General features: G+C 53.0%; 11 protein-coding genes across 11 annotated transcripts; 4 read left to right on the top strand and 7 right to left on the bottom strand.

Annotated features, from left to right (window-relative positions):
• Positions 1-508: 508 nt before the first annotated feature.
• Positions 509-1,468, top strand: PtrM4_068720 (MHT1, Homocysteine-selenocysteine methylase (S-methylmethionine-dependent); the record flags this gene model as incomplete). The annotated part of the gene is made up of 1 exon (XM_001933547.2): positions 509-1,468. The coding sequence occupies one exon, from the start codon at positions 509-511 to the stop codon at positions 1,466-1,468; it is 960 nt and encodes a 319-aa protein (XP_001933582.1).
• Positions 1,469-1,857: 389 nt separating this feature from the next.
• PtrM4_068730 (uncharacterized protein) lies at positions 1,858-2,466 on the bottom strand (the record flags this gene model as incomplete). The annotated part of the gene is made up of 1 exon (XM_001933548.2): positions 1,858-2,466. One exon carries the CDS (start codon positions 2,464-2,466, stop codon positions 1,858-1,860), a length of 609 nt encoding a protein of 202 aa, XP_001933583.1.
• A 471-nt stretch (positions 2,467-2,937) lies between these two features.
• On the top strand, positions 2,938-5,537 carry PtrM4_068740 (WD40 repeat protein; the record flags this gene model as incomplete). Its single annotated transcript, XM_001933549.1, has 3 exons — positions 2,938-3,099; positions 3,459-4,459; positions 4,511-5,537. The coding sequence occupies 3 exons, from the start codon at positions 2,938-2,940 to the stop codon at positions 5,535-5,537; spliced, it is 2,190 nt and encodes a 729-aa protein (XP_001933584.1).
• A 1,238-nt stretch (positions 5,538-6,775) lies between these two features.
• On the bottom strand, positions 6,776-7,237 carry PtrM4_068750 (uncharacterized protein; the record flags this gene model as incomplete). Its single annotated transcript, XM_066105832.1, has 1 exon — positions 6,776-7,237. One exon carries the CDS (start codon positions 7,235-7,237, stop codon positions 6,776-6,778), a length of 462 nt encoding a protein of 153 aa, XP_065964459.1.
• A 90-nt stretch (positions 7,238-7,327) lies between these two features.
• PtrM4_068760 (uncharacterized protein) lies at positions 7,328-8,383 on the bottom strand (the record flags this gene model as incomplete). Its single annotated transcript, XM_066105833.1, has 2 exons — positions 7,328-7,540; positions 7,592-8,383. 2 exons carry the CDS (start codon positions 8,381-8,383, stop codon positions 7,328-7,330), a joined length of 1,005 nt encoding a protein of 334 aa, XP_065964460.1.
• Positions 8,384-8,891: 508 nt separating this feature from the next.
• PtrM4_068770 (uncharacterized protein) lies at positions 8,892-9,254 on the top strand (the record flags this gene model as incomplete). Its single annotated transcript, XM_001933550.2, has 2 exons — positions 8,892-9,043; positions 9,101-9,254. The coding sequence occupies 2 exons, from the start codon at positions 8,892-8,894 to the stop codon at positions 9,252-9,254; spliced, it is 306 nt and encodes a 101-aa protein (XP_001933585.2).
• Positions 9,255-9,659: 405 nt separating this feature from the next.
• Positions 9,660-10,777, bottom strand: PtrM4_068780 (tubulin folding cofactor C; the record flags this gene model as incomplete). Its single annotated transcript, XM_001933551.2, has 3 exons — positions 9,660-9,857; positions 9,935-10,662; positions 10,720-10,777. 3 exons carry the CDS (start codon positions 10,775-10,777, stop codon positions 9,660-9,662), a joined length of 984 nt encoding a protein of 327 aa, XP_001933586.1.
• Positions 10,778-11,518: 741 nt separating this feature from the next.
• PtrM4_068790 (Tim17 domain containing protein) lies at positions 11,519-12,261 on the bottom strand (the record flags this gene model as incomplete). Its single annotated transcript, XM_001933552.2, has 4 exons — positions 11,519-11,610; positions 11,659-11,862; positions 11,910-12,029; positions 12,087-12,261. The coding sequence occupies 4 exons, from the start codon at positions 12,259-12,261 to the stop codon at positions 11,519-11,521; spliced, it is 591 nt and encodes a 196-aa protein (XP_001933587.1).
• A 506-nt stretch (positions 12,262-12,767) lies between these two features.
• On the top strand, positions 12,768-16,795 carry PtrM4_068800 (UBP5, Ubiquitin C-terminal hydrolase; the record flags this gene model as incomplete). The annotated part of the gene is made up of 6 exons (XM_066105834.1): positions 12,768-12,777; positions 12,830-13,801; positions 13,854-13,908; positions 13,970-14,474; positions 14,520-15,069; positions 15,117-16,795. The coding sequence occupies 6 exons, from the start codon at positions 12,768-12,770 to the stop codon at positions 16,793-16,795; spliced, it is 3,771 nt and encodes a 1,256-aa protein (XP_065964461.1).
• A 437-nt stretch (positions 16,796-17,232) lies between these two features.
• PtrM4_068810 (RPAP1-C multi-domain protein) lies at positions 17,233-18,720 on the bottom strand (the record flags this gene model as incomplete). Its single annotated transcript, XM_066105835.1, has 2 exons — positions 17,233-18,002; positions 18,096-18,720. The coding sequence occupies 2 exons, from the start codon at positions 18,718-18,720 to the stop codon at positions 17,233-17,235; spliced, it is 1,395 nt and encodes a 464-aa protein (XP_065964462.1).
• A 1,655-nt stretch (positions 18,721-20,375) lies between these two features.
• Positions 20,376-22,278, bottom strand: PtrM4_068820 (ProP, Permease major facilitator superfamily; the record flags this gene model as incomplete). The annotated part of the gene is made up of 5 exons (XM_001933555.2): positions 20,376-20,572; positions 20,631-20,748; positions 20,802-21,625; positions 21,673-21,914; positions 21,965-22,278. 5 exons carry the CDS (start codon positions 22,276-22,278, stop codon positions 20,376-20,378), a joined length of 1,695 nt encoding a protein of 564 aa, XP_001933590.1.
• Between the last annotated feature and the right edge of the window lie 2,992 nt (positions 22,279-25,270).

Here is a 25,270-nt window from a genome sequence, read left to right on the forward strand (position 1 = left end):
TAAAGGTACACCTGGGTGGTATAAAATACTTGACAGTGTGGGTAAGCGTGTCTGGCGACTACACTGGCCTGTACACTGGCATGTCAAGTATCTTATGATATGACACCCGGGTGGTTGGGCTCAAAGTGACGCGTACGCCGGAAGGTCAGCGCGTCGGCGACGGACCCACAATTATCACGACGCTAATTCGTCAGTCATGTCACCTTCGACCTTGTCTAGCACCACATAGGACGTGACAGCCAGTGAGTATACTCCCAAGATCCCAGTCCATCATAGCTGTTTCCCATGCTGTTGGTTCCGATAGCTAGTCAACAGCAGGGACGACATCGGGCGTTCACCTTGGGAGACAAGTCGCTAACAAGCGTCGGCACTTGAAACTCCGCAAATCGGCCATGGATGATGTGATCAATACAAATCTTCTCTTAAAATCCTTGCCTTCAAGCCTACTAAAAGAAGGAATTCACTTTGTGCTTCCCCGTATTCGCTCATTCTGGTAAAATCGCCTACGATGACTTTTACAGCCCCACCAAACAGATTATCCGCACACATCGTAAAGGGGTCTCCCCTAATCCTAGACGGCGCACTGGCGACCTATCTCGAGACCCTTGGAGCAGACATAAGCGGTGCACTATGGTCCGCCTCCATCCTCCTGGACCAACCATCGTTGATCAAGCAAACACACCTCGACTATTACCGCGCAAACGCAAATGTCGCAATCACAGCATCGTACCAAGCATCCATTCCCGGGCTAGTCAAGCATCTGCAACTGAACGAAAAGGAAGCCAAAGACGTGGTCAAAAAGAGTGTGGAACTCGCCCAAGAGGCTCGAGACCAATACATCACTGAATCGACTGCAAAAGTCGGAAACCAGCTGTTCATTGCAGGAAGCGTAGGCCCCTATGGTGCGTTTCTCGCAGATGGCTCGGAATACCGCGGCGACTACTCTATCCCCAAAGAGGAGATGAAAGACTTCCACAGAGGACGCATTCAAGCTCTAGTAGAAGCCGGTGTAGATATCCTTGCCTGCGAGACAATACCATCAAAAGCAGAAACTGAGGCCATAATCGACCTCTTAACCACGGAATTTGCTTCGACAGAAGCCTGGTTTGGCTTCACCCTCCGAGACAGCGAGCATATCAGCGACGGGACGTCTCTGGCTGAGATCGCTGCATTATTCGATAACGTACAGCAAGTTGTTGCTCTAGGGTTCAACTGTGTGCCTGATGACCTCTCAGTGGCTGCACTCAAGACATTAAAACCGCTAGTGAAGCGGGGGACGCTAGTTGTGTATCCTAATTCTGGGGAGCAATGGAACGCGCAAGCGAGAGAATGGGAAGGAAAGAGGACAGAGGGATCTAGTTTGGCTGAGAAGACGAGGGAATGGAGGGATGCTGGTGCGGGGCTGATTGGGGGGTGTTGTCGAACGACGCCAAAGGATATCGGAGTCATGAAGCAGGCTTTGGAATAGGATGGATGATACATAAAGGGATAGAGTGACTTTGGTTGGAGAAAGGTGATGTACTTGACGGAAACCGCATTAGACATGACTGTATTGGTGCTGAATTCTATATACACCACCTTTTGTGGATGGGCTGGCCTGTTCAGCATCTGGGAGGGTGTTGAGAAGTCAGGTTTGCGACAGAGTATTCACAAAAAGTGTCCTGCAATGAACAGTCTGACTGCTTGCTCCATGGCGCCTGCTCCCGGCAGTTTGTCAAACCCTGAACCAACTGCGTCATAGTGATGCTTGATGTAGCGCTCGCGGCGTGTTGTGTTATTTACCCTTAGACCTGGGCGCTTTTGGGCCTCAGGCCTTTCGTCGGCTGTGTACCTTGTTGTGCGCATCCTCCAATGATCTCATCCGTCCACTACCATGTCCTCAGTAGCCGAAGCCTCCCGGGTCCGTTTCTGTAATTCCTCCAGTATTAACTTGGCCCGATCCAAGACGTCCTCAGCACCGACCTGTCCTGAGCTCGCTCTCGCGTTCAGTACCCCAACATCAAACTCACCATAGCCTCCATTCTTCACATCCTTTTCCGGATCTACGACCTCTTCTTCACGCTTGTCTTTCTGATTCTTGCCGACGGCAGTGAACTTTGGATGGCTCTTGGGTATGACCTTGTATCTCTCGAGAGCGTTGATTTGCTTTACCAGTTCACTTCGTATCAATTCGCAGGACATTCCACAAAATATAGCGTTCAAGCGAAAGGCTTCTTTGCGTGCATCGAGGGTTCCGGGTTGACATTGCATGGCATCGTTCTGGAACGGGATAGGGTCGTTGGTGAGTTGGGACAGTGCGGTCGCAAAGTACTTTAGTAGTTTGGGGATTTGGTGGTTGATCTCGTTGAGGGTGTCGATATGTTCGGCGGCGACTTCGCGGTACGTCTTTGGCTCGTCGGACCTCTTCTCTGGAGCAGCGGTACCCTCAGATTGTTGCTGCTCGATTTGGGTTGCGTCGGTGGACATGGTGGGGTGTTTGGGTATGGGGGATATGAGCGACAAACGGAATTGGAATTTGATTCAATGGCAAATGGGCATAGGAGTGGTATATAAGACCCTGCGACAATAGCGCAATTATAAGAAAGTTACGCGACAAAGGTTCGACTCCACCTCTTGCAACGATCAAGCAAGGGCTGGGAAAGCTTGAGCTCCGTACGTAGGCGCACCGCCACATCTTGGCGGGCCGCGCGATTGAGGCCTCACCTCCGACCTCCACTCCGCAACACCGCAAGCCTCGTGCATGACCTCGGACGCGACCTACCTGTTCATACCTATTATTCACGTGTCGCGAGACTCTAAATACCACGTACGACTTATAATCAATCATCCAAGTATAGATTCGGCCCTCCATGGGCATTGCGACCGCCCGGTAACCGTAAGACGTGAAGGAACAGCTCCGCGGCTGCATTATAGAAGAAGGGAAAGAGCTTCATCGCAATGTCGGGGCCCCCGCAAGGGCCCGGGCCTGTGAGGGCCATGAGCGTAGGGAATGGTCCGCCCAGTGCTGGCTTACCACCACACAGCGCGATGCCTCCGCAAGGCGGTCCACCACCACCAGGTTCTTCTGGACCGCAATCGCAGCAGAATTTGAACCAAATAGTAGGTGGACATCTCTCATATACTTCTTCCTTTTGTTGTCAGTTTGGCTGCACCCGCGCTTGTGTAAACCTGAGTACTGTGCGTTGTCTCAGCGGATTATATTGGTACAAACGCCAGATTTTGTTTGCCATTCACCTCCATCTTTCACTGCCCGGGTAAAGCCCCGGAGCCCTTAGCCTTGGATGCCCCGCCTGGCCTTGGGGTCACTCTTATAAATTGTCATAATTTTGGGCTCAACCTGCTCGCATACAGCAACTGCTCACAAATCTGCGCGCTCTTCACTACATATCAGCGGCAGCGCGTCCGGACAGCTGAACACGAGTCAATTGAGCGGACAGGCTTTGCTAACCAATATGCAGGTACTTGAATATCTCTCCAAGAAGGGCTATGTCCGCACCGAAGCGATGCTCCGCAAGGAGTCCGAACCGCAAACCAACGGTCAGCCTCTGACAGCGCAGAGTACCGAAGCTGGCGGCGCGAAGTACACGAAGGCGTTTGAGCTTCTGCGCAAATACACCGAGGACAATTTGGACTTGTACAGGCCGGAGCTACGTAAGCTACTATGGCCTGTCTTCGTCTACTCGTTCTTGGACTTGGTTCGCGACTTCTACACAAAGGATGCAGAGACGTTCTTTACGGCCTATCACGGCTTGTTCGAGCGGGACCACGACGAGGACGTCAAGACACTTCGTCAGGTGCGGCTACAAGCTCACTTACAGGAGAGTCGCATAGCGAAGCTGTACCTCGACAACAAGTATCGTATAACGCTGACAACTATGCCATTCTTTAACCTAGTTCAATTCCTTGAATCCAAGCACTTTGACGGAGGTTCGACAATCATTGACGTCATTCGGGAGCACCTGAACATCGTCACAGTTGACCGAACTGCAACTGCGGAGAAAAGCATCGCAGCCATTCTTGCTAGCGGACATGGCGAAGACGAGCTTCCGGCAGAAGACGAAGGCATTCCAGGCCACGCTCCCGGTCATCCGCTCACCACGCGCCACGATCCTGACGCCGACGCAGCGCGCATTAGGCTGCAATTGGGGGCATACCCACAAGAGCAAGAGCTACAAGACGACGTTCGAGCTGCTCTGCAGGACGAGGACGCTAAGTCCGCGCCAAGACCAGGTCAGCTGAGTTTGGTAGAGGAATTTGAGCAACGTATTAAACGTGAGCCCACAGAGGACGGTCCGTCGCGTGAGTTTGTTCCTCTGCCACCCTCGCTTGCTCGCGACGTCTCCATGGAAGTTCAAAAGATCATTGAACACCGTGATCGCTACAAGATGGAAGGCAGAACTGGCGGTGTTGGTCCCGCCGTCAGCGTTACCATGTACACCTTTCACAACACGTACGACAGGTAAGAGCTCACTTTGTATCACTTCCACGCCCATGGCTAACATTGCGATAGCATCAACTGCATAGACTTTTCAGGCGACAATCAGCTTGTAGCTGCTGGTATGAATGAGTCTTACATTCGTGTTTGGTCCATGGACGGCAGTCCTCTGACCTCCCCCAACGACACTGCCAACACCCAACCTTCATCTTCTCGGCGCTTAGTCGGTCACTCTGGTCCTGTAACTGCAGTCGCATTCTCTCCGTCGACTGCAAACCCTGATCCCAACGGACCTCCGACCAACTCGGAATGTCTGCTGTCCTGCTCGGAAGATAAGACTGTCCGACTATGGTCACTGGACACATACACTTGTCTTGTCGCCTACCGCGGCCATGATAATCCGGTATGGGACGTTCAGTGGGGACCCTATGGGCATTACTTCCTCACTGGCTCGAACGACCGCACTGCACGTCTTTGGTCAACCGATCATATTGAGCCTCTGCGCATCTACGTCGGCCATGACAATGACGTCGATTGTGTCACTTTCCATCCAAACAACCTCTACATCTTCACAGGCTCTTGCGACCGCACAGTACGCATGTGGCATATTGCCGGTGGCAACTGTCTGCGCCTGTTCACCGGTCACACTGGCAATGTCACAGCCATATCATGTTCTCCCGACGGTAAGACACTTGCGTCCGCCGACGATGCGGGCAACATCATACTGTGGACACTCGACACTGGCAGACGGAAGAAGCGCATGCGTGGACACGGCAAGGGTGGTATCTGGTCGCTTTCCTGGAGCGTCGAGTCCAGTGTCCTAGTCTCTGCTGGAGCGGACAAGACAGTACGCGTTTGGGATGTGCTGCAGGAGCCCAGCGAGAAGGCTACTGATGGTGTGGCTGCGAAGGCGGATGGTGCCATGACCACCAAAGGTGCAAGCGGAACGACGGTGACAGGAAAGAAGACCAGTAAGGAGACTGGTGTCTCGGCAGATCAGATCAGTGTGTTCCCAACAAAGGAGAGCCCCGTGTACAAGGTGCAGTTCACTCGAATGAACTTGGTCCTTGCTGGTGGTGCATATCTCCCGACTCGGCCTTAGATGGCAGCATAGCGCTGGGTGTTTGGAGTTTTTAGTTGTGAACTGGGCGTTCGAGTGTAAAAGCATAATGAGCCATAGTATACCCACATTAATGCACATCACCATTACTGCCATGGAGAATTGCTCAATGAGGTTTCAGTTACGGACCGCGACTGCTGTGGTGATGCATGGCTAATTATAACAAGCAGTTGCTCACTGCAGATCCGTGCAATGATCAGGCCAGTACTACACTGAGGAAGGTCTTGATTTAGTTTTAGGAAGGTATGTTCACTGCGTGCGTTCCTGCGTTGTCGATCGTATGTACAAAAAATGTTGACCCGAGTCGGGATGAAGGAACTCTCACACGCAGCAGTGCCATTTCCCAATCTGATGCAGCGACTGCACTTTGCATTTCCTATCTTCGCTATGTGACGTATTCCAATTTCATATTGCCGTGCGCTAGCCCCGCACTGTCTCTGTTGACCAGTGACGCTTGCGGTATGTTTCTGATACGGGACCGCGCCTTCCCCAACTCCTGCCCTCATCTTGCAACGATCACCCACACCTTGGCGCCTGGCCTCCGATAAAAGCCGTCTGCCGGTGTTTATAATCCTCCTCTTCTCACTCCAACCTCCTACACTCGTTTACCTCACTCCATCCGCCCCAGCATCGGCCTAGATTCTTTGGTCTCGCTATCTTTGCCATCAAGAACACTCTTTAATCTTCTCACCTACTACCACCAGCACTGTCATCTTGTCGCTAGCCATGAAGGTGTCTCAGCTTGTCGCCCTCTTCGGAGGTACTGCCCTTGCAGTCCAGCCTCTGGCAGGTCCTCGTAAGTCAACCCTTCACCAGAGTTCCCGTTCGATCCCACTCTCTTGTCGCTCCTTCCAACTCTCCAAACCCCGCAATTGACCCAGCATCACTGACATGTCGAAAGTGGCCCCTCGAGCCTATACCGACACCACCTCCTTGGTTGTCATGATCACGTCCACGCATCTGGTCTCCGAGATCTGCACGGATATCGCAAGCTGTCCTCCTTATACTACCAAAGCTCAGACATCGGTTGTCTTTGTCACTGCTACGACCACTATATGCCTAGTGTCCTCGATTCCCCACGGATACCCAGCACCCCCTCCTCCTCCCTCGGTTGCAAGCTCGGGCTACTCCACTGACCCGGCGTTCGTCTCTGTCAGTGTCATCACAGGCTCTTCCATAACCCCCGGTAGCTCTGAGTATCCAAGCGGCGGCTTTCCCCCTCAGACGAGTGCTCTGTCGACTGTTGTTCCCTCTTCAAACGAATATGACACCCCGTCTATCACAGTCCCGACTGTTCCGAGCTCTTCTGGTCCTGTGGCTACCGCACCTTCGAGTGCTCCTGCTTCCAACGAATATGGTGCTTCTTCATTGAGTTCAAGCCTCGTTATCGTGACATCTTCAGCCACTCCATCAGTTCCGGTCATTATCACCGTGTCGTCTGGAGCCATACCAACAGGCTCGAGCAGTGTCGTTGTGGTTCCTTCAGACAGCACTGCCACCGATGCAACCAGCGCCTCTATCCCCGTCTCGTCGGCCGTACCAAGCTTTGTTGTTTCTTCAAGTGGATATGTTGTCCCTCCTACGAGCTCGGTGGTCCCATCATCCACAAACCCGGGTTCTCTTCCATCAGCTAGTTCAGCGGCTCCCTCCAACTCGTACACCGCATCTGTTCCACCTGCCATCTCGGTCACCGCATCGATCAGCCAGACAGACGCTGTACCTACCACCCAGGTGACCCCTTCAGCGGGCCCCAGCCCCGGAAGCTCTTCGATTCAGTACGGTACCTCTCCAGGCAGCCCAACGGTGCCTTCGCAGAGCAACTCAGACTCGATCTCTACTGCTAGCTCCGCTACTTCCCCAAATACGACACCAGGATATGTACCTTCTGCCTCGGTCACGCTCTTGAGCAGCAGTGCGCAATCTATGCCCGTGTCTCTCACAATGTCATCTCCTGGAACTAGCCTTGCTGGTCCATCTTCAAGTGGCTATATGACTCCCACTGTTAGCTCTATCGGTCTGTCTTCAAGTGGCTATACCACTCCTATTGGTAGCTCAGTTGCGTCTTCGAGCCTCAATACGAACACCATGCCAATTTCTTTCACAGACTCGTCGACAGCAGGGCCATCATCAAGCGGGAACGCTCCGTCTTCTGGTTCTCCGGCTACCTCATTGGGCCCAATCGAATCCGCTTCAAGCGGGTATGCCACACCATCGGGTAGCTCGGCCGCACCATCAAGCTCTCGTTCCGAGGCTCTCCCTGTATCTTCAGCAACTCCCTCTGTCGGGTCTTCGTCGAGTGGATATCCGTCCATGCCTACTGTCTCGGGTACTTCAACTAGGTCCAACACTGACGCTGTGTCTGTCTCTCTCACTCCCTCTGCCGGGCCTTCATCGAGCGGATACCCATCCATACCCGGTGTCTCAGCTACTACAGCTAGCTCCAACACCGAAGCTGTGTCCATCTCTCTGTCTTCATCGACTCCCTCTGCTGGGCCTTCATCAAGCGAATACGCATCTATGCCCGGTACCTCAGGTATTTCAACTAGCTCTAACACCGATGCTGTGTCTGCTTCTCTGACCTCAGCGACCCCCCCTGTTGGGCCTTCATCGAGCGGATCCCCTTCAATTTCTGGTGGTTCAAGCACTCCTAGCAATACCCTCACGGATACTGTACCCACTTCTTTGTCGTCAACAGGCTCTTTCGTTGGGTCTTCGTACAGTGGTGGCTCAGACACTCGCAGCAGCACCCAAACAGATACTGTGCCCACTTCCTTGTCTTCAGTAAGCGTTTCTGTTGGTCTTTCATCCGGCAGTGGTTCAGCCACCATCAGCAGCACTCAAACCGACACTGTGCCTACTTCATTGATTTCGACAGGTCTTTCCATCAGGCCTTCACCCAGCGGTGGTTCGGTTACTGGCAGCAGCACCGAAACTGACACTATACCCACTTCTCTTTATTCGGTCAGCGGTTCTGTCGGGTCTTCTTCGAGCGTCGATTCAACTATTATCAGCGGCACTCAAACGGGCACTATACTCACCTCACTGTCCTCCGGTGGTGTTTCAGCAACTATCAGCAACACCCAAACGGATACTGTACCCACTTCCCTCCCCTCGGCAAATGGTTCTATTGGGGCTTCATCCAGCTTTTACACTGTCCCTTCTGGCAGCTCGATCGCACCGTCAAGCACTTACTCGGGCGGTGTACCACAAGCTCCCAACGCAACCAGCTCCCAAGGTATAACATCCAACACACGCCCAGTTTTAACCTCTGCGACATCAGGCTACCTCAGCCCGTCGGTTCCAGCGGTTTCCAACATTACTGTACCGGAGAGCACCATGAACATCACCAGCTATCAGACGCAAACCTTCACATCTTATGTCACTGCGCCTCCTTCCGCCGGTGGGCCTAGCAACACGACCAGTACTGATACCGAGGGTATTTCAACAAGTGTCCCGTCGAGCGTTTCTGCAGTTCCTTCCGGGTCTGGGTAAGTCTTTGACTAGTATTTGAAAAATCATTGCACACTCACTAACTCATCATACAGTCCAGTATACCCATCTACCACCGCCAACGATTCGATCGTCAGCCCCTCACCCAGTTACGTCGAGGTTCCTGTCAACACTGGCCATGTCATTGGTGCAGGAAAGAGCTCTCTTGCAGCTATCGTTGTCGCCCTCGCTTTCGCACACTTCGCATAAGTCGTTCAACAGTTTTCCCCGCACGGTTTCGCATTTTACCCAACGAAGACACTGTTGCTGTGGTGGGTTAGCTTGATGAGACATTCTTGCTTTGCCTATCACGCCTAGCATTGAGCATGTCGGCTCTGCACACATAGTTAGACAATGGTTTTATGGCAAGGGGTGGTGGTATGATCTTTCTAGGGAGTGTCCTCTAGCTAGGCAGGTTTTCATCACATGTACTACCAGTTAACATTGCCGGTATCAGACTAGCATGTAATATACAGCACCTTTTATTACGGCCGTCAACAGCGTATTGATTGCATCGTGATGTCTTCCCATGATCTATATTGGAGGAAAGGCTGCTGAAATATACATGTGTAGAGCTGTATTAGACTTATAGTATCATCATCATGAGTCTTGTTGTCACCGCACACCAACGGCCTTGAGGATATCATGCAAGCCCACATCATCACCACTATGTACTTTGTCTCTCCAGACCTCATCAGCAACACGCTCGCCTTTGGGAAGGATGGTGAAATGTGGACTTGGTTCCGCCTTGAGCCACTTGAAGTCATCAATCTGATCCCACTGATTGTCCGACTGGGCCATATCCGGTGTCATCTACGCAACATTAGTACCTTGATTGAAGCAAAGCCAACATCTCCTTTGAATATCCACGAAAAAAAAGGAAAACTTACATAAACCCCAGGCAAAGGCGCAAACCTCAACCCATCACAGTCTTCAAAGATAGGCCGACTCGAACTATGCAAATAGACATCCACATTCTTACTCCCATGCATACGAAACTGCCGACACGCCGTCACTATCACACTATCCGAGACATCTGTTATGTGTATTGCGCCAGCGACCTGGCCGCATATTATGAGCGAGTGGGATATTTCGCGGAGGTACAGGGCGGCGAAGGGGGTGGTGCCGTTTTGTGTGGCGGGCGAGAGGTCGACGATGCACTTGGTTAGGTGGGAGAGGGTTGGTGAGGAGGTGGTGTGTTCCGAGGAGGCGTTGGAGGAGGGGGGTGGCAGTGTGATACGGGTGGAGGATTTATGAGAGAGCGTTGAAGGTTGTTCTGGGACTGCAATCGGCGTAGTCGTAGTCGTAGTATCCTGCTCGTCCGTTGTCTTCTGAGTAACATGAGCTGCTGGCTCTGCGACCGCAGCATCTTTCTTCCGATTCTTGAAGCTGAATTTCTTGGGGGGAGAAAAAGTATTCCGGATATTCTGCAACTGTTCAGATAGCGATTTTATCGTTTCGCTATACGTCCGCTGGTCGTACCCTGGCAGATAACTCGACGCGTCTTTTACATCGTGTGAGAGGCGGTCGATGCCTGCGAGACACGCGTCGATTGCTTCGGTGCGGGTGGCGCTTGCGGGTGGGGTGGAGGGGAGGGAGGATATCTGCGCGCTGAGGTCTGTGGTGGTGTTAGTTATGTTTGTTTGCGAATGTTTCGGGATAGGTGGAAACGGACCTGCGACATCTTTCTGGAATTGGCGGTAGAAGTCTTCTTTTAGATTTGTGGTGGTCATTTCTTTGTCGTGTTGGGGGCGTGTATTATGCCTAGTTTAGGGCTGAGGGAGACGTCGCGAGGGCGCACGCGTTGGGTTGTGAGGTATGGTGGGGAGAACGTGGCGGTGATCGCATGGCTGCGTAGGTTAGGTATGTCGCGGCGCTTGAACTTGCTAAGATGGCATTTATGGATTGATCTTGGGAAGGAATGTCTATATACATGTGCTTCACAGCGAAGGTACATGTATCGAGACAATCCGAGGCAACGACATCATCGCGCTGGTGGGATGCAAGCTACCCCGCGTTTTCGCCAATGGCGTCGCATGCGCGTCTTGGTGGGAAAGGTCAAGGCGTACAACCATCATTATCAGCTGGATCAAGAGTTCATTAAGATTCAGTCTATGCGCCTAGTTGCATGGGATGCGGCTCTTCTTTCTTGAATAGCTGTGTATGCATAGCCGGATGGTCTGATGCAGGTAGCAACTACAGATAGCATGTGATTCAACTTGTATAAAACCAAGACCAACCCAGATGCAGAGAGAGATTGCCTATTAGGGACGTTGGTTCTATGTCCCTCTTATGCCGACTGACCCTGCAATTGCTTTCGAGAATGGCTGCAAAAGCTCCGTCGGCGAACTCTGGAGTGATTGAAAGGTTTCTGGACACGGTTCAATTGTTTGGGATATTTACACAGATGTAGCCCGTGTGCTTCCGATCGGGTATTTCATGTTGCGAACTCGTAGGAAAGTGTATATGTATGTTTATGCTGCCTCTTGGGCTGCCTTGACATCGATGCCGTACTTTTCCAACAATCGCTGCCGCCTCCTCTCTTCCCAGCCAGGGCCATAAATTCCTAGTACAGTCAGTGCCAATTGCATGGATCCGTGGATAGTCGATATACCTCGGCCTTCACCCAGTTGTTCCAGAGTCTCAGACAATGGCCGTCTGCGCACTTTCTTCAACTCTTCCCTACGTTCAACCTCGCCATCATCATCGACCTGGTCGCGAATGTCTCCTACGCCTCGAATTCCACCAACGTAGTTGAATGTGGCCATGCCGGTAGCGAACAAAGCACCGGCACCGAGCATGTAGGGAAGGCTTCGTCCTGGAATTGGTTAGTGGCATGCCGGACCTCCAGATAATGGCACATACGGAAAATGCCAGTAGTGGCACCAGCGGCGAAACCAGCCATGGCCTCATTGTAGGTATCATCCTTTCGGCGCAAGTTGGCGGCCGCGTCCTTTGTGAATTGATATGCGACTCCCGCGGTGCCTGTACACCAATTAGCTCAGTCCAATGCCAGAGCGCAGAAACCCATCAGGTACGGACCAAAGACGGCGATAAGGTGTCCCGAATGGGTGAGGACGCCCATGGCTCCGACATTCTGCTTTCGTAGCGTGTTCTGGACACCGGCTATGAGGGCACCGATGACTGTGGTTTGCGTTCCCGTGAGGACGGTGTTATGGATAGCATCCCGCGGGTGGTATGTCGCGTGTTCGGCCATGACGGGCGGAATTGGGCGTCGGAATTGCCTTGTCGTGAGCTCTCTAGACGTTGGTGAAGTCGGGGTGCGGGAACAGGCGCCAGACCCATCAGCGCAAGCGGCTTGGCGGTCAGGGCGGCGGCGCGGGCGGCGGGCACTGCATCATCATCGCCATGGACAAGGCTGCACTGTTGTCACATTGACTGCCAGCAGAAAGTGTCCGCCCTCGCCGCTCCTACATTTGCGGTTTGGTGTTTCGGTTGTGCACAGCAAAGGGCCATGCACGTGCCCACTACCTGCACTGTGCTTTCTGTAATTCAGCAGTCGTAGTCATAGTGGTCCTGCTGGCTTGCTAGGCAGTTGCCGTCTACTATGGTTGCTCTGTAAACACATCAATCACACCCTTTGTTCTCCTCTCTGGACGTCATCCAACCCATCTCGTCCCGTGTACTGTGCTCCCATACCATTCCCTCTCCGGTCGTCTATAATCAGCGCCACACTGTTGCTTCCCCAGGCGCACAGCAGCAATGGCCCCCGGTACTGTGCCCATAGGCATGCTGGCTCCACGCATGCTAACCAAGCACCACAGGCAAGACAGCCCCACGGCTACTCCAAGATCTCTTCACATACGACCCGCGACACGAGGAACGCGCTGGCCGCAACCTGTTGACGAGTGCGCCGCCGCAACATGACACACAGGCACCAGCCGTCCCTGCCGTACCCTACAGGAACTGCCGACACAACTTGCTCGTCAAGCAAGAGCAGTCGCTTGGTCTTGCCCCAGACGGCGAGTTAGGCCTGGAATCTGCCTACCGTATTGCTTCATACTGTTCAACTTGTCGCTGGCATGTCGACGTGCTTGTCCAGCACCAATCTGGCACTGCCAATATAAAATCTTGTGGAAAGGGCAATCAAGAATATGCTTTGCACCATTTCCTCTACCATGGCGAAGACGATTCGAACGGCAGCGACAGGCTCGACGCCCAGCTACGACCACGCACCTACACCTTCCGCTGCTCCGCCCCAGAATGCGCCGTCGAAGTTCGGATAAGCCTGAGGCCGCCTCGCTTCTCCGACCAGGACATTGATACCCTGACAAACCAGGCCCAGTTGAGGAGGCGATTGGAGGCGGCGAAGCGCATTGCTGGCGACCGAGCCGACACAGTCATGGCACGTAGGGTTGATGGCCCTGACTATCTCAACACATACCTGCAGGATTCCCTCAACCCAACCAAGGGCAAAGCACGGATACCCTTGCTGAACAAGAAATTTCTCAAGACGTTTGGTAGGGACTGCGACTTGATTCTCAAGCGTTTGGGGTTCGAAAACCGTCAAGAAGAAGACGAAGACGGCACCCTTGTTGAAGTCTGGTACCTCCCTAAGCCGGAGGAGCCCGCCACCACGGGGACAACACTACGCGAAACTATCGAGGATGCTCGCTATGAACTTAACTCCATCATACTTGACATTCCTCAGAGTGAACGTGTGAACTGCAGACACCAACCGTTTGATTGTAATCCAGCAAGACCCTATCTTGAACAGGCACTAGCATGCGCAGATTGTATGTTCACGTTTGACCGGCCTGTTACACCTGTGGAAACTGACAATTGCAGATGCCAAGGCTCAGGGACGGGAGACACGCAACACAAACCACGAAGAGGATCATCCGTACGCACCCCGCTTCACTTTACCTCTCTCTCTCACTAGTCTTTGTGCTGACATTGGGTAGCTACTACGCTAGTCTAGGTGCAGTTGGTGACTTTGACGACGCCTTGATTCTCTTCGCCTTCTCCCGACAATGTGCTTTGGACATTGAAAACAAGAGTTACTATTTTGAATGCTTACAGGATCTGGCAGCTGGTCGCAAAAGTGAGGTGCTTGGCATGCAGGTTGCTATGCTGGCCTCGAAGGGAGTTACTACTAAACGGGAGACAGAGCGCGCATACCAGTATTTCGGTATCGACCCGACCCACGCAGGCGTCATTAGCGACGACCACATTATAGGCTGCTTTAGATCAAGGCTATCAGATATTAGCCTTATACAGGCCGAGGAGGCGAGAAAGCAACTGCGAGTTCTAGGCGATGTGCGCGATAGTGACAGGATACGAGCCGAAGCGTCTGGTTCCATCGAAACATACGAGCAAGCCATGGCATGGTTCGAGCTCGAGCACGGCGCGGCTGACGACTTTGTCCAGACCATGTATTCGTTAAAGGTACTATGGACTCGAGACCCTGTATGAATTTGGTTGTCTTGGCACGAGCACTAACATCCTACATAGACTCAAGATAACCCTGCAGAGGTGGAAACTGCGCAAAAGGCATTGCGTGTGATAGCAGAGCATCGGCAGAGCGAACGACTACGCAATTTCCTCAAGTTCGGGACCATCAGCGAGCCTGAGATGGATCTAGGCGACGCATATGCTGCCTTCAACGTAGCTGACAGGAGCGTGGCGCTCGATCCAGCCGTTTTGGAGTCCGTGCTCAGCACCTACGACATCGGTTCGAATGAAAGGGAAAGGATGGAGAGAGCTTGTGCCCTCATCCAACAAGATCAGTCTCAGAGGTTTGATAACCAACCGTCGAACTCTAGCATGCCAGTGATGCGGCGTAACAACTATCCTCTTGAGACGTGGCCAGTGGGTCTTCGCAATATCGGCAACACATGCTACCTCAACAGTGTACTTCAGTTCCTCTTCACCATCAAGCCACTAAGAGAACTCATTCTTAACTGTGAGCATCACATGCAAGACATCTCACCAGAAGCTCTAAAGGACAAGAAAGTCGGTCGCATCGCTGTCACAGCGGAGAGGGTGGTGACAGCGCAAAAATGTAAGTACACTTCCAGCCTCGGTTATTCGAGTACTGACCTTTTCGAGTCGTCCGCGAACTGCGAAGTTTGTTCGAGCGTATGATCACCGCCTCCACCGACACAGTACAGCCTGCAATAGACATTGCTTCTCTAGCACTTTGCAAATCAGACAATCCCGAGGAATCAGTACAATCACCGCAAGCAGATGCTACAAAGGGCACAGCCCTAGGTACCATTGATGGAGCGGCAGTCTACGGCCCCATGCTACCACCTGCTGCTGAGCTATTCACACCTGCTGATGTTCCTGCGGGTTCTCTTATCAGCGTTGATGACACCAGCCCGGCCGACTCGGATATGAAGGACGGCGATGCAGAGCCCATCACTCCTGCAGACTCAGTCATGGACGACGATACCACTGCGCGGGACCATGATTCAACGAAACAGTCGAAACCAGATGATAGTGATATGCCTGCTCCACCGACCCGGCCCCCGCCGGTTCCACCACGAGCGGACCCCAAGCCAGCCATCAAACCAGCTGTACCGTCCAGCACTAAGATCGGCAGGATTGAGGAGAGCGCTCGACAGCAAGATGCGGCCGAAGTAATGGCCAACATATTTGATCTCATACGTTGCGCAATTACGGGCGACACCATCCTACGGGAAGGCGAGCAAGGAGATGCTATCAAGGACCTGTTCTTTGGAGAAGTCACGACGGTCATGGAGAAACCAGGAGGAACAGAGAAAGCCCATGAATTCCGAGATCATTTCCTTGTCGCTACTGGTCGGCGCGATCGCTCACTCTACGCTACACTAGACGAAGATTTTGGCCTGAGCGAGATAGAGGGCGGTGGCGGTTCGAGATATGACTATGTCGAGCGCCCCGCACCCATCCAGATCATCAACGTGAAGCGATTGCAGTTCGAAAAAGGCGAGGCTATATATGACCGTTCTCACGTCGGTCTCGAAAAGGTCATGTATCTCGACCGGTATCTTGCACAGACGCCTACCCTAAGCGAGGATCAGTTGCTAGACCTTCGTAAGACGCAATGGGCAAAGCAAAAGCAACTACGGGGGCTTGAGGCGAAGAGGACAAAGCTTCAGACAACGGGACTCGAGGGCATGAATCTCCCCGAGTGTCTTGAGGCCACTAGCGACTATATTAACAGCCTGATGACAGAAAAATCAGAAGAACAAAGTCACGAGGCAGCAACATTAATCTCTCTCCCGACACCACCTCCCGAACTATCCGACACCCTCCAGAACAGCGCTGTGGACCTTGCCATCGAACTCTCCGGCATCGACGCCCAAATCAGCAGCCTAGAATCAGAGATCGACAACGTCTTCCGCGATTGCAACTCTGTCCCTTACCGTCTCCACGCCATCTTCACGCACCGTGGCGACGTCAAGGGCGGCCACTACTGGATCTACATTTACGACTTCCAGAGCAACGAATGGCGCAGCTACAACGACGAGAGCGTGGAAAAAGTGGTAGACGAAGGCGAAGTACTAAACAAGGAGGACAAGATCCGCCCCAAAGTCAGCGCTGGCGTCGTCTACGTAAGGGCCGATCTAGCGGAACAGTACACACAGGCCGTATGCAGGAAACCCGAGCGCACCGACCATGAAGAACCCAAGCCAGATATCGAAATGCAGGATTTCCTCGTTGATTCAGATGACGAGATGCCGGCTTTGGAACCTGTGGATATGGCCAACATTCCGGTCATTGAAGGCGTGGAGAAGGCGTAAGCCCTTTTTCTTTTTGAGCGCTACCTGCCCCCATCCCCTTGATACCTTTTTTTGATCTTGTTAGCTGGCGCTAATGTGGTATGTGAGGGCTTAGCTCCTGCCTTGTGGCCACGATGCACGTTGGGGAGAAGAGGAGTGGCTCGGGTATGGAGTCGCCACCTAAGAGGAACAAGGGCGTTGAGTGAACGGTGGGTGCGGACTTTGGTGTCGGTTGTATTGGTACTGGCATTAGTAGGATAGAGTAGGAAGGGTATTGCATAGCCAAGGGGTCCTATCGCTATAGACTTTAACCTTGAGCATAATGGACTGGTTTCCTTCTTTTCTTGTGTTGACAACGGATAGTGAAGAACACAGTGGGGCATGGCGTATATAATGATGGCAGTAAATAGTGTATTATGACTGAGTAGCTAGCTAATCTTCCACTCCGCAATTGCACTTTACACGGCATTTGTCTTCCTTCCACCTCCCCTCTGCCAATTCCATAGCGCTTCCTGAGCATATGTGCGTGCTGTAAGATGACCACGCTCCTTATTCGCTTCTTCTGTCAAAGTCTCAATTACCCTTCCCTCTTTAACGCACTGCCAGAGTCCTTCTGAAATGGCGGCACCCACATCGTCCTCAACCCACTCTCCTTCCTCGTCATCGTCCTGCACGTCTGGATTCTTCGCAATGCGCACTGGCCCGTCAGTGTTCTTCTTCGGGCTCTCAGCACCGTATTGCCCCTTGCCCAGTCTGTACAGAATCCTGCCCAGAGTCTGATACGCGATACATCGCTGGCTTGCGACTTTACTCCTCGCCGTCACTGCCAGCTCCGGTATTGTGTAGCCCGCTGCCTCTGGGGCTTCAGCGTGATGATGTAAGCCCCTGTCGGTCGGTATACTGCGCGCTACGCTCGGGGGAAGCAGGTTGCCTGAAAAGTCGAAACGGAGCTCGGCGGGGTTCAGGGCGGTTTGCGAGGGGTGGTATGGAGATTTTGTGTCGGAAGGGTCGATGGGCTCCATCCAGGAGAGCGTCGACGGGTCATAGGGGAGCAAGGGAAAGTATTTCTCGTGTAGCGTTTTGAGGAAGGCAGGGTCGCCGGGGTCGAGAGAAGGAGGTTGTGGAGGTTGAGGGAAGTGGATGGAGTCTGTGGGTTGTTCGTCGGGGACAGATGGCGATGTGGTGGTTGCTTCTGCTTCGGGATGATTTGTAGGTATGGAAGGAACGACTGCGGGTTCTTGTGTTGGTGCTGGTGCTGGTGCTGGTGCTGATGGTGCTACGTCTTCTGGTTCTGTGGCTGCAAAGGAAACTTTCTTTGTACTCGGCGCCTTGGTTTGCGGTTCTAGCTCGGCTTGGTCAGTCACAGGTGGTGGTACCTCTGCTGCAGGTACCGGTTCTGGTGGCACAGAGTCCCAGTCGCGCTCATTGCTCCCGTCGTCGATGTTCGACCGCAAGAGCAACTTCTGCAGCAACACCGGATTGAGACTTGACAGAAGATCTTGTCGCTCTTGTTCAATCTCTGCATCGGACATGGCAGCCAATGTCCGCCTATTCTCCTCGTCTATTGCTCTCCTTTCCTCATCGCGGTCAACACCAAACGCGCTCCGTGGCTTCGTTTGTGGTTGTGGCGCATCTTGTGCCTTGGGAGGCGCTTTTGGCGGGGCGGCAGCGGCAGCAGCAGCTTGCTGTTCTTTTGCTGCGCGCTGTTGCTTGAAAGCCGATACTTTCGGCACGCGTTTCTTGTGTGCCGGAAACCCGTTTACATTTGGCTTAGGTGAGGGCGCGACGGGAGGGTTAGCTAGAGATGAATCGCGCTCTTGAATGTCGCCGACAAAGGAGGGGAACACGGGCATGGGAGACGCATGCTGTTGTTCTTCATGGTCCAGCTTCTCGACTGCGCCGGTATCGAAGTTTAGGTTTACGCGCTCTCCTCTTTGGAACTCCATGGTGGTTTGTGTGTGGCGTCGAGAACTTGTAGATGCTCACTCTCAAAACTTTGGAGGGACATCGCGACCGACCCTTGCATGCGGGGCCGCTAGCAATGACGGAGGCGCTAGTCTTCTTTGGGTTATGGGCTATGTACAATCTCTATGTATCCACCATGGCTTCAACGGCTCTATCGATGTCGTCAACTTTTTTTTTGACTTATTTTGACTCGAATTTCTATGTACAGAATAGTGCTTATTAGTTATCAGGGGACCTCCACTGTGTTAAACTCGGTCCATGTTCCCTCCGATCAATATCACATGCTTCGTGAATGAGAGCTGTCTATGTACGAACGTATGACAACTTAGATGAACTATCACCGTGTTTCGTTCCTGAAGCCTAGAACCCCTCGAAAACATTCGATTACTCGCGTACCACCCCACCAAACGTACCTCCAATGCCACAAAACGCAGGTCCACTAGTCCAGTCCCCAAGTACTACCATACCATTATCTGACATGCAACCACCAGCGCCCCAAACACGTACCATGTAAGATGCACTCCGTTCTTTCAACAAAAAACATCAGAACACAAACCATGCACATTTCTTTCCATCACCTCACCTCACCTCACCTCACCTCACCTCACACCTTTCTCTCCTGTCAAAGGTCATACAAATATGGCATATCGCGGCAAGACGAATATTACAAAAGTTATGAATAAAATTATGCGCCCTGCTCCATAGAAGATGAGCGAGGGCTGGGTGCTACATGCTCATCTGACCTCCCCCTGCCAGCTGAATGTAAGCAGGGCATATCCTGTACTACCTACCCCATTCATGCACGTAGTTCAAGACACAACACCCCTTTCGCCTATCCCCGATCATCTCACCTCCAACCGCAATAACCATTCAACCCCCTTGATCAAACCAGCCATGCCGTCATACAAAAACGAGCGGATAGGTGGCAATAAGATTACCTTTTTTTTTCTCTCCCAAGCAAACGGCTTCAGCCCCGTTAGCTCGGTACCACATAGTTAAAGTACATGTTCTTAACTTGGGGTAGCACACACACAGAAAGACACACAGACTTGCTTCCCCGCACGGTTTGGCTAGCGCAACTGCTACTGCTACCGCGACACCAAGGGGCGCGAGGCCTAACTTTGGGCCCAGAACATGGAAACGTGGTACTGGGTCTCAGGGCGCGTGTTTAGGGCATGCAGATAAAGTCGCGTGATCGCCAGAGCGCGCTTGTTTGCGACGCGCAGGGCGGTGTTTAACGGGTACTGGTTTCCGGGATCCAGGGGGTTGGGGCATCGTGATGGCGGGGGTGCGGGAACGGGATAGGAAATGTTCTACGTATGGATGTTTGCTGGGTGGCAAAATCAAGAGCAGAGGAGAAAAAATAAAGATTAAAATAATTGCTTGACGAGGGGTGGTTTGTCCGACGAGAGCGCAAGTAGCTAAAGAGGTACCAGATCAACGACTGATTGACTGGCACTCCGGATATATATATATATATATTCATCAAACTAGAAGATTCTGCAGTCCATTGCAATCAATGTGATGGAGTGAAAAAGAGCTTCCGGTAATTACAATAACGATGCACCGATATCGTGATTCCACCTAACCCATCCCACATGTCGTAAAAGTCTCTTGGACCAGACACTTTCCGCCCTTAGACGGACTCGTGCTTGGCAGCAACGTTCTCCACGGGGATCTCGATGTGCTTCTCTGCGAGGTTCATCTCGCCGGCAAAGGTGCTGTGGGGTTTCCACTTGCGAGAAGTGCGGGGAGTGCTCTCCTCCAACATCTTGTCGACTTGCTCGAGAGTGAGGCCCTTGGTCTCGGGAACGAAGAAGTAGGCGAAGAGGACTAGGGAGCTGTTAGTCTGGTGTTTTGAAATGGGCGTCGGTGTTTCGAGAGGACTTACAGGAGATGCAGCAGAGGGAACCCCACAGGAAGAAGACGTTGGATCCGAGACGAGCAGAGTCGGGACGGTCGGCAACAAGGTAGGGAGTAATGATACCGATGATGCAGTTCCAGAACCACTATTTGAAGTCAGTATTCATTACTTGAATTGTTCGACAATGGCGGTACTTACGTTGCTAGCAGTGGAAAGACCAACACCGCGGGATCGGATGGTGAGAGGGAAGATTTCACCAATGACAATCCAGGCGCAAGGTCCCCAGGTGGTGGCGAAGACGGAAATGTTCAAGCAAATGAATGCGATCATGGCCTTGGTAGCGTTGGGGTTGGCGGGATGGTCGACAGTGTTCCTGCCAGCGGTGGCTCCGATAGCACCGACGATGTACTGCATGACAACCATACCGGCGGCACCGAAGATGAGGAGAGGACGACGTCCAATCTTCTCAACCATGACGAACGAGGCGGGGGTAGAGAGCACGTTGACGAGGGTAGTGACGAGGGAGATCAAGAAGGGGTCGCTGATCGAACCGAGCTGCTGGAAGAAGACGGGGCCGAAGTAGAAGATGAAGTTAATACCAGTCAACTGCTGCATAGCCTGCATGAAGATACCGAGAGTAGTACGGCGAGCGTTGGAAGAAGGCTTCATGATGCTGCCCTCGAAGCAGGCCATCCAGGAGCCAAGGTAGCTGGTCTGGGGAAGAACGGACATCTCGTACTCGTGGTTGGCAATAATTTCAGCAAGTTCATCCTGAATGTATTCGGAGTCGAGGGGTTGGCCACGGACACGGCCAAGGGCGGAAGCAGCCTTGTCGAGCTTTCCCTTCTTGACCCAGTAACGGGGGGACTCTGGCAGAAGAGCGAGACCAACAGCGAGGATAACAGCCCACAAGAACTGGACGGCGATCGGAATACGGTAGGATCCGGTATCACGACGGTTCTGGGTAGCGTAGACAACGCAGTTGGCGAGCAAGATACCGATGGTAATGCAGAATTGGTATCCTGCCAAAGTCAGTGTATGAATCGAATATACTGAGGAAAGTACTTACCAGCAACAACAGCACCACGGACCTTCTTGGGCGCGATCTCGGACATGTACAGAATAACGATGGAGGATATGAAACCAACACCGAAACCAGCAATGAGACGACCAGCAACCATGACACCAAGACCGGTAGAGGCAGTCTCGAGAATACCACCAATAATGAAGATACCGCAACCCATGATAATAGTGATACGACGTCCGATAAAGTCAGCAATATCACCAGCCATGATGGCACCAAAGAAAGTACTAGCCTATGTTAGAACTGTGGAACATGGTACAGCAGATACTCAACATACCCAGCGGAGAGGATAGATGTAACAAGGGATTGTTGCCATGGTGCGATAGTGAAGGTAGATTTGCGGTAGTCGGTGATCTGAATGTCCAAGTGGTCGACGCCGGGGAACTTGACGTCGGGGTATTCGGCTCCAGTGTATTGCTTGATAAAGTAGTCCATGTTAAGGACACCACCCATCCAGCCGGTATCATATCCGAAGAAGATACCACCAAAGGCTGCAAAAGCAACAATCAGGTAGGCACGGACGGTAACGGGGGCTTCGACGCGGTTGACATCGGTCGTGCCGGTGACGGCAACGACACCACCTCCTGGCATGATTGCGGTTGTTGTTGTGCTTTTGTTTTGGGCGTAACGAGTTGAGGAGGCTCTTCGCACTAGAAGAGGAATCCCGCGCAGCGTTTGAGAGAAGAGAAGCTGGGGATGTCTGGAAAGCACGATCAGCGGTGGGATTCCCGAGCTTTTAATATCGGATCCTAAGCAACAGTGATACTGCAGCACAGTGCGCTTGTGGCTTGCGCGATGGTAACATTGCAATTAGCAGCCTAGGCCTACCCGGGCTACTGCTCCGCATCCTACAGTTCTGGAAGGATGACTACCACTCCCCATGGGCCGCTCGCGCCAGCCCGCCACCAGTGTAAGTGAGCATATCTGCATGTACGATTGGCACGCGGCTGAGTCGACCTGTCATAGAGAGTGAGGTATGCTGTCGTGGTTACTACGCGTCAAGAGGTCTGAGTAACCCCAGGGTGTCTATGCATCTGTTCTAGATAGCCGGGTATATCGCTCAATCTGGCAGTACAACAGTTGGTCCGGGATACGGCTGGGGGGAGGCGTGGAAACCTGGGGCGCCAAGCTCACCCAAGCAACCCATAGAGCCAGTCCTAGTTGGCGAGACCTGCAGATTTTTCCTGTAAGATCCTTGCAGGCTCTCCGAGGCTGTCGTGCTTGGGCGAATGAACGAGATACGAGGTTCGCGTGGATGGGCGCTAAGTGACGCCTCTCCAGCCAAGACTGCTTGATGCGCCGTTTGTTTGGGGTTTTGGGAGTCTTTGGTTCGCGGCGCATCACGCTGACTGCCATGAGAAGCAACACATGATCATACATGTCCAATTACCTTTGTTCTGGACATGGCGAATGTTTGTCGGCGGCGAGGCCACTGCGCGCCAACGCATGGTCGTTTACTCTTTGTCAAGCGGGGACATGAGATATCTCGCTTGCCAGGACTGGGCCCGTTGATGTTGAATGATTTCAGTAGGCCGTTGTGCACCGCTTCGGTATGGAAATGGCATGGTAAGCGTGTAGGCCGCCTTAAGCTCCATCCCTTGCGGTGGGTCGAGCACATGTCCCAGGATATTTGCATGCAGCTATTGATTGGACCATCTAGGGAAATGGAATGGAAGCGGGAGGTCGCCAATTGAGTACGGCTTTCCCGAGGGTTGGTGTGCCCCGTACAGCACATGCCTGGCTTACCGCTTATAGGCCCAAACGCGGAACATCAAGATTAGCTGAGGGACGGAAAGGGATTGTGAGTGACCACCCTGTTGCTGTTCCCCGAACGGTGTTGAACCAACGAATTGTGCGTCGGTAAGCACACTGGTGGCACCTTTTGACTTGTCGTCACGTTTCCCTTTTGCTAGCCACAGCCGTGCGGCGCATCCGGAGAACCTTGTTTTCAGGCAAGCAGCCACGCCCCCAGAGGTCGGCGCGACAGCAGACGAATAAGCAAACCAAGAGGTTGGTCGCCTTCATATGCGTGTCACCGGATCTCGTCCCTAAACTAACTGACTCTGGGGTGGCACCCCGCCCTCGAAGTCGAAGACGAGCGGCAGAACAAGGCTACTCTGCGACGCTCGTGACGGTCGCGCCCAACGGTGGAGTATGGAGAAGATGGTGCTGCAAGCCACTAGCGCCATGAAACTTCATTGAATTTGCCGCCTGGTGGCCGTGGGGCCAGCGACGAGTCCGGGGTGGGCTGATTCCGACTGGACATGTGAGGGTGGAGCGAGAGCTAACGGCAATATCACGGTCTCGGGTCTCGACGACGGCGCGCTGTGCCGGACAGGAGCGCATACGTACCGTACAGTGGGCTGCGGGCACATCTCCAAGCGCGCAGGACAGTGCACTTCCGTCCCGCACGTGGTTGTGGTGTAGGGTACCAGCCTGCTCGCAAGTGCAACTGTCATTGCCCCAGCTTCTTGTCGCATGTCGTCAGGTGTCCACCAAAATCCACAAACTCACTCCACGGGGACTCCAGCCAAACGTCTGGAATTGCTCGTGCGCCGAGCCTGTCGTAGCGTCTGGTAGCATGCTTTAGTGCCGCGTTCCTGCTACCATGATTCAGTGTCTCAGGCCCATCTTCCAAACACAGAAGCCGGTAGGGTTGTCGAAACTTGAGTGAGCCCCACCCGTCTTCGGATCAAAATTGGGAAGACTTTTTTTTGAAATTCTCAGGCGCAGAAGATGCGCAGCGACTCAGCCGCGCGTGGGTCCAAGTTGTGAAGTGGCATTGTAGGCGCCTGGGTGTATTGCTAGACCGCGCCGCAGAAGAGTTATGCGGCGTGCATTACATCACGAGATATCGCAACAAACCGGAGGAAGCGCCGTTAGTAACTCGGTCCGGCATATGTGCCAAGCGCTCCGATCACACTCGTGTCTGCCGTATCAGCCTCAGTTCTAAACAAAGACTGCTGCATGTCGACAGAGGTGAAGAAATTCGATAGACCTCGGGCCTAGGAGGGGCAGAGCCTCGAACAAGGTCCAGTTATCCACACTCCACATCGGGGCTCCACATTGCCAACTCCAGTCTCCAGTTTTCTGTCTCCATCATTTCGGCAGTGTTGATGTTCAGGGTCGCTGGAGGTCTGTGACTCAAGTCGGCAGTGGGTTTTCCATGTCGCTGAATCAGCGACATGGACGATACGAGGTCCCCCACTCTTGGACGCCGACGGTACGACCAGTAACGATGCCATGCCCATGTCTACGGGCGACCGTGGCCGCGGTATTTGGCATCCCTGGATCCCGCGCAGCCTACCTAGCTCTGGGCCGGATCGACCGTACTTTGTCAACGCTCTTGAACGGATACACAAGCTCACGACTTGGTGCAGTACTATATATTTCGACAAGTCCAATTTCGTAATATCCCGTTTCCTGTCGGGCCCAGCGTGCGAATTACTACTATTACACCATTGAACCTAGCCTATATCTGAGCAAACCGTCGGCAGATCAAGAGTGTGCTGGTACCACCGAAGAGACTCCGAACCCCGTGTTTGTTTGGTACCGCGAACATTAGCCCTTGGACGAGACCTTC

Source organism: Pyrenophora tritici-repentis, chromosome 2 (assembly GCF_003171515.1).
Source record: "Pyrenophora tritici-repentis strain M4 chromosome 2, whole genome shotgun sequence".
Taxonomy (NCBI): Eukaryota; Fungi; Ascomycota; class Dothideomycetes; order Pleosporales; family Pleosporaceae; genus Pyrenophora; species Pyrenophora tritici-repentis.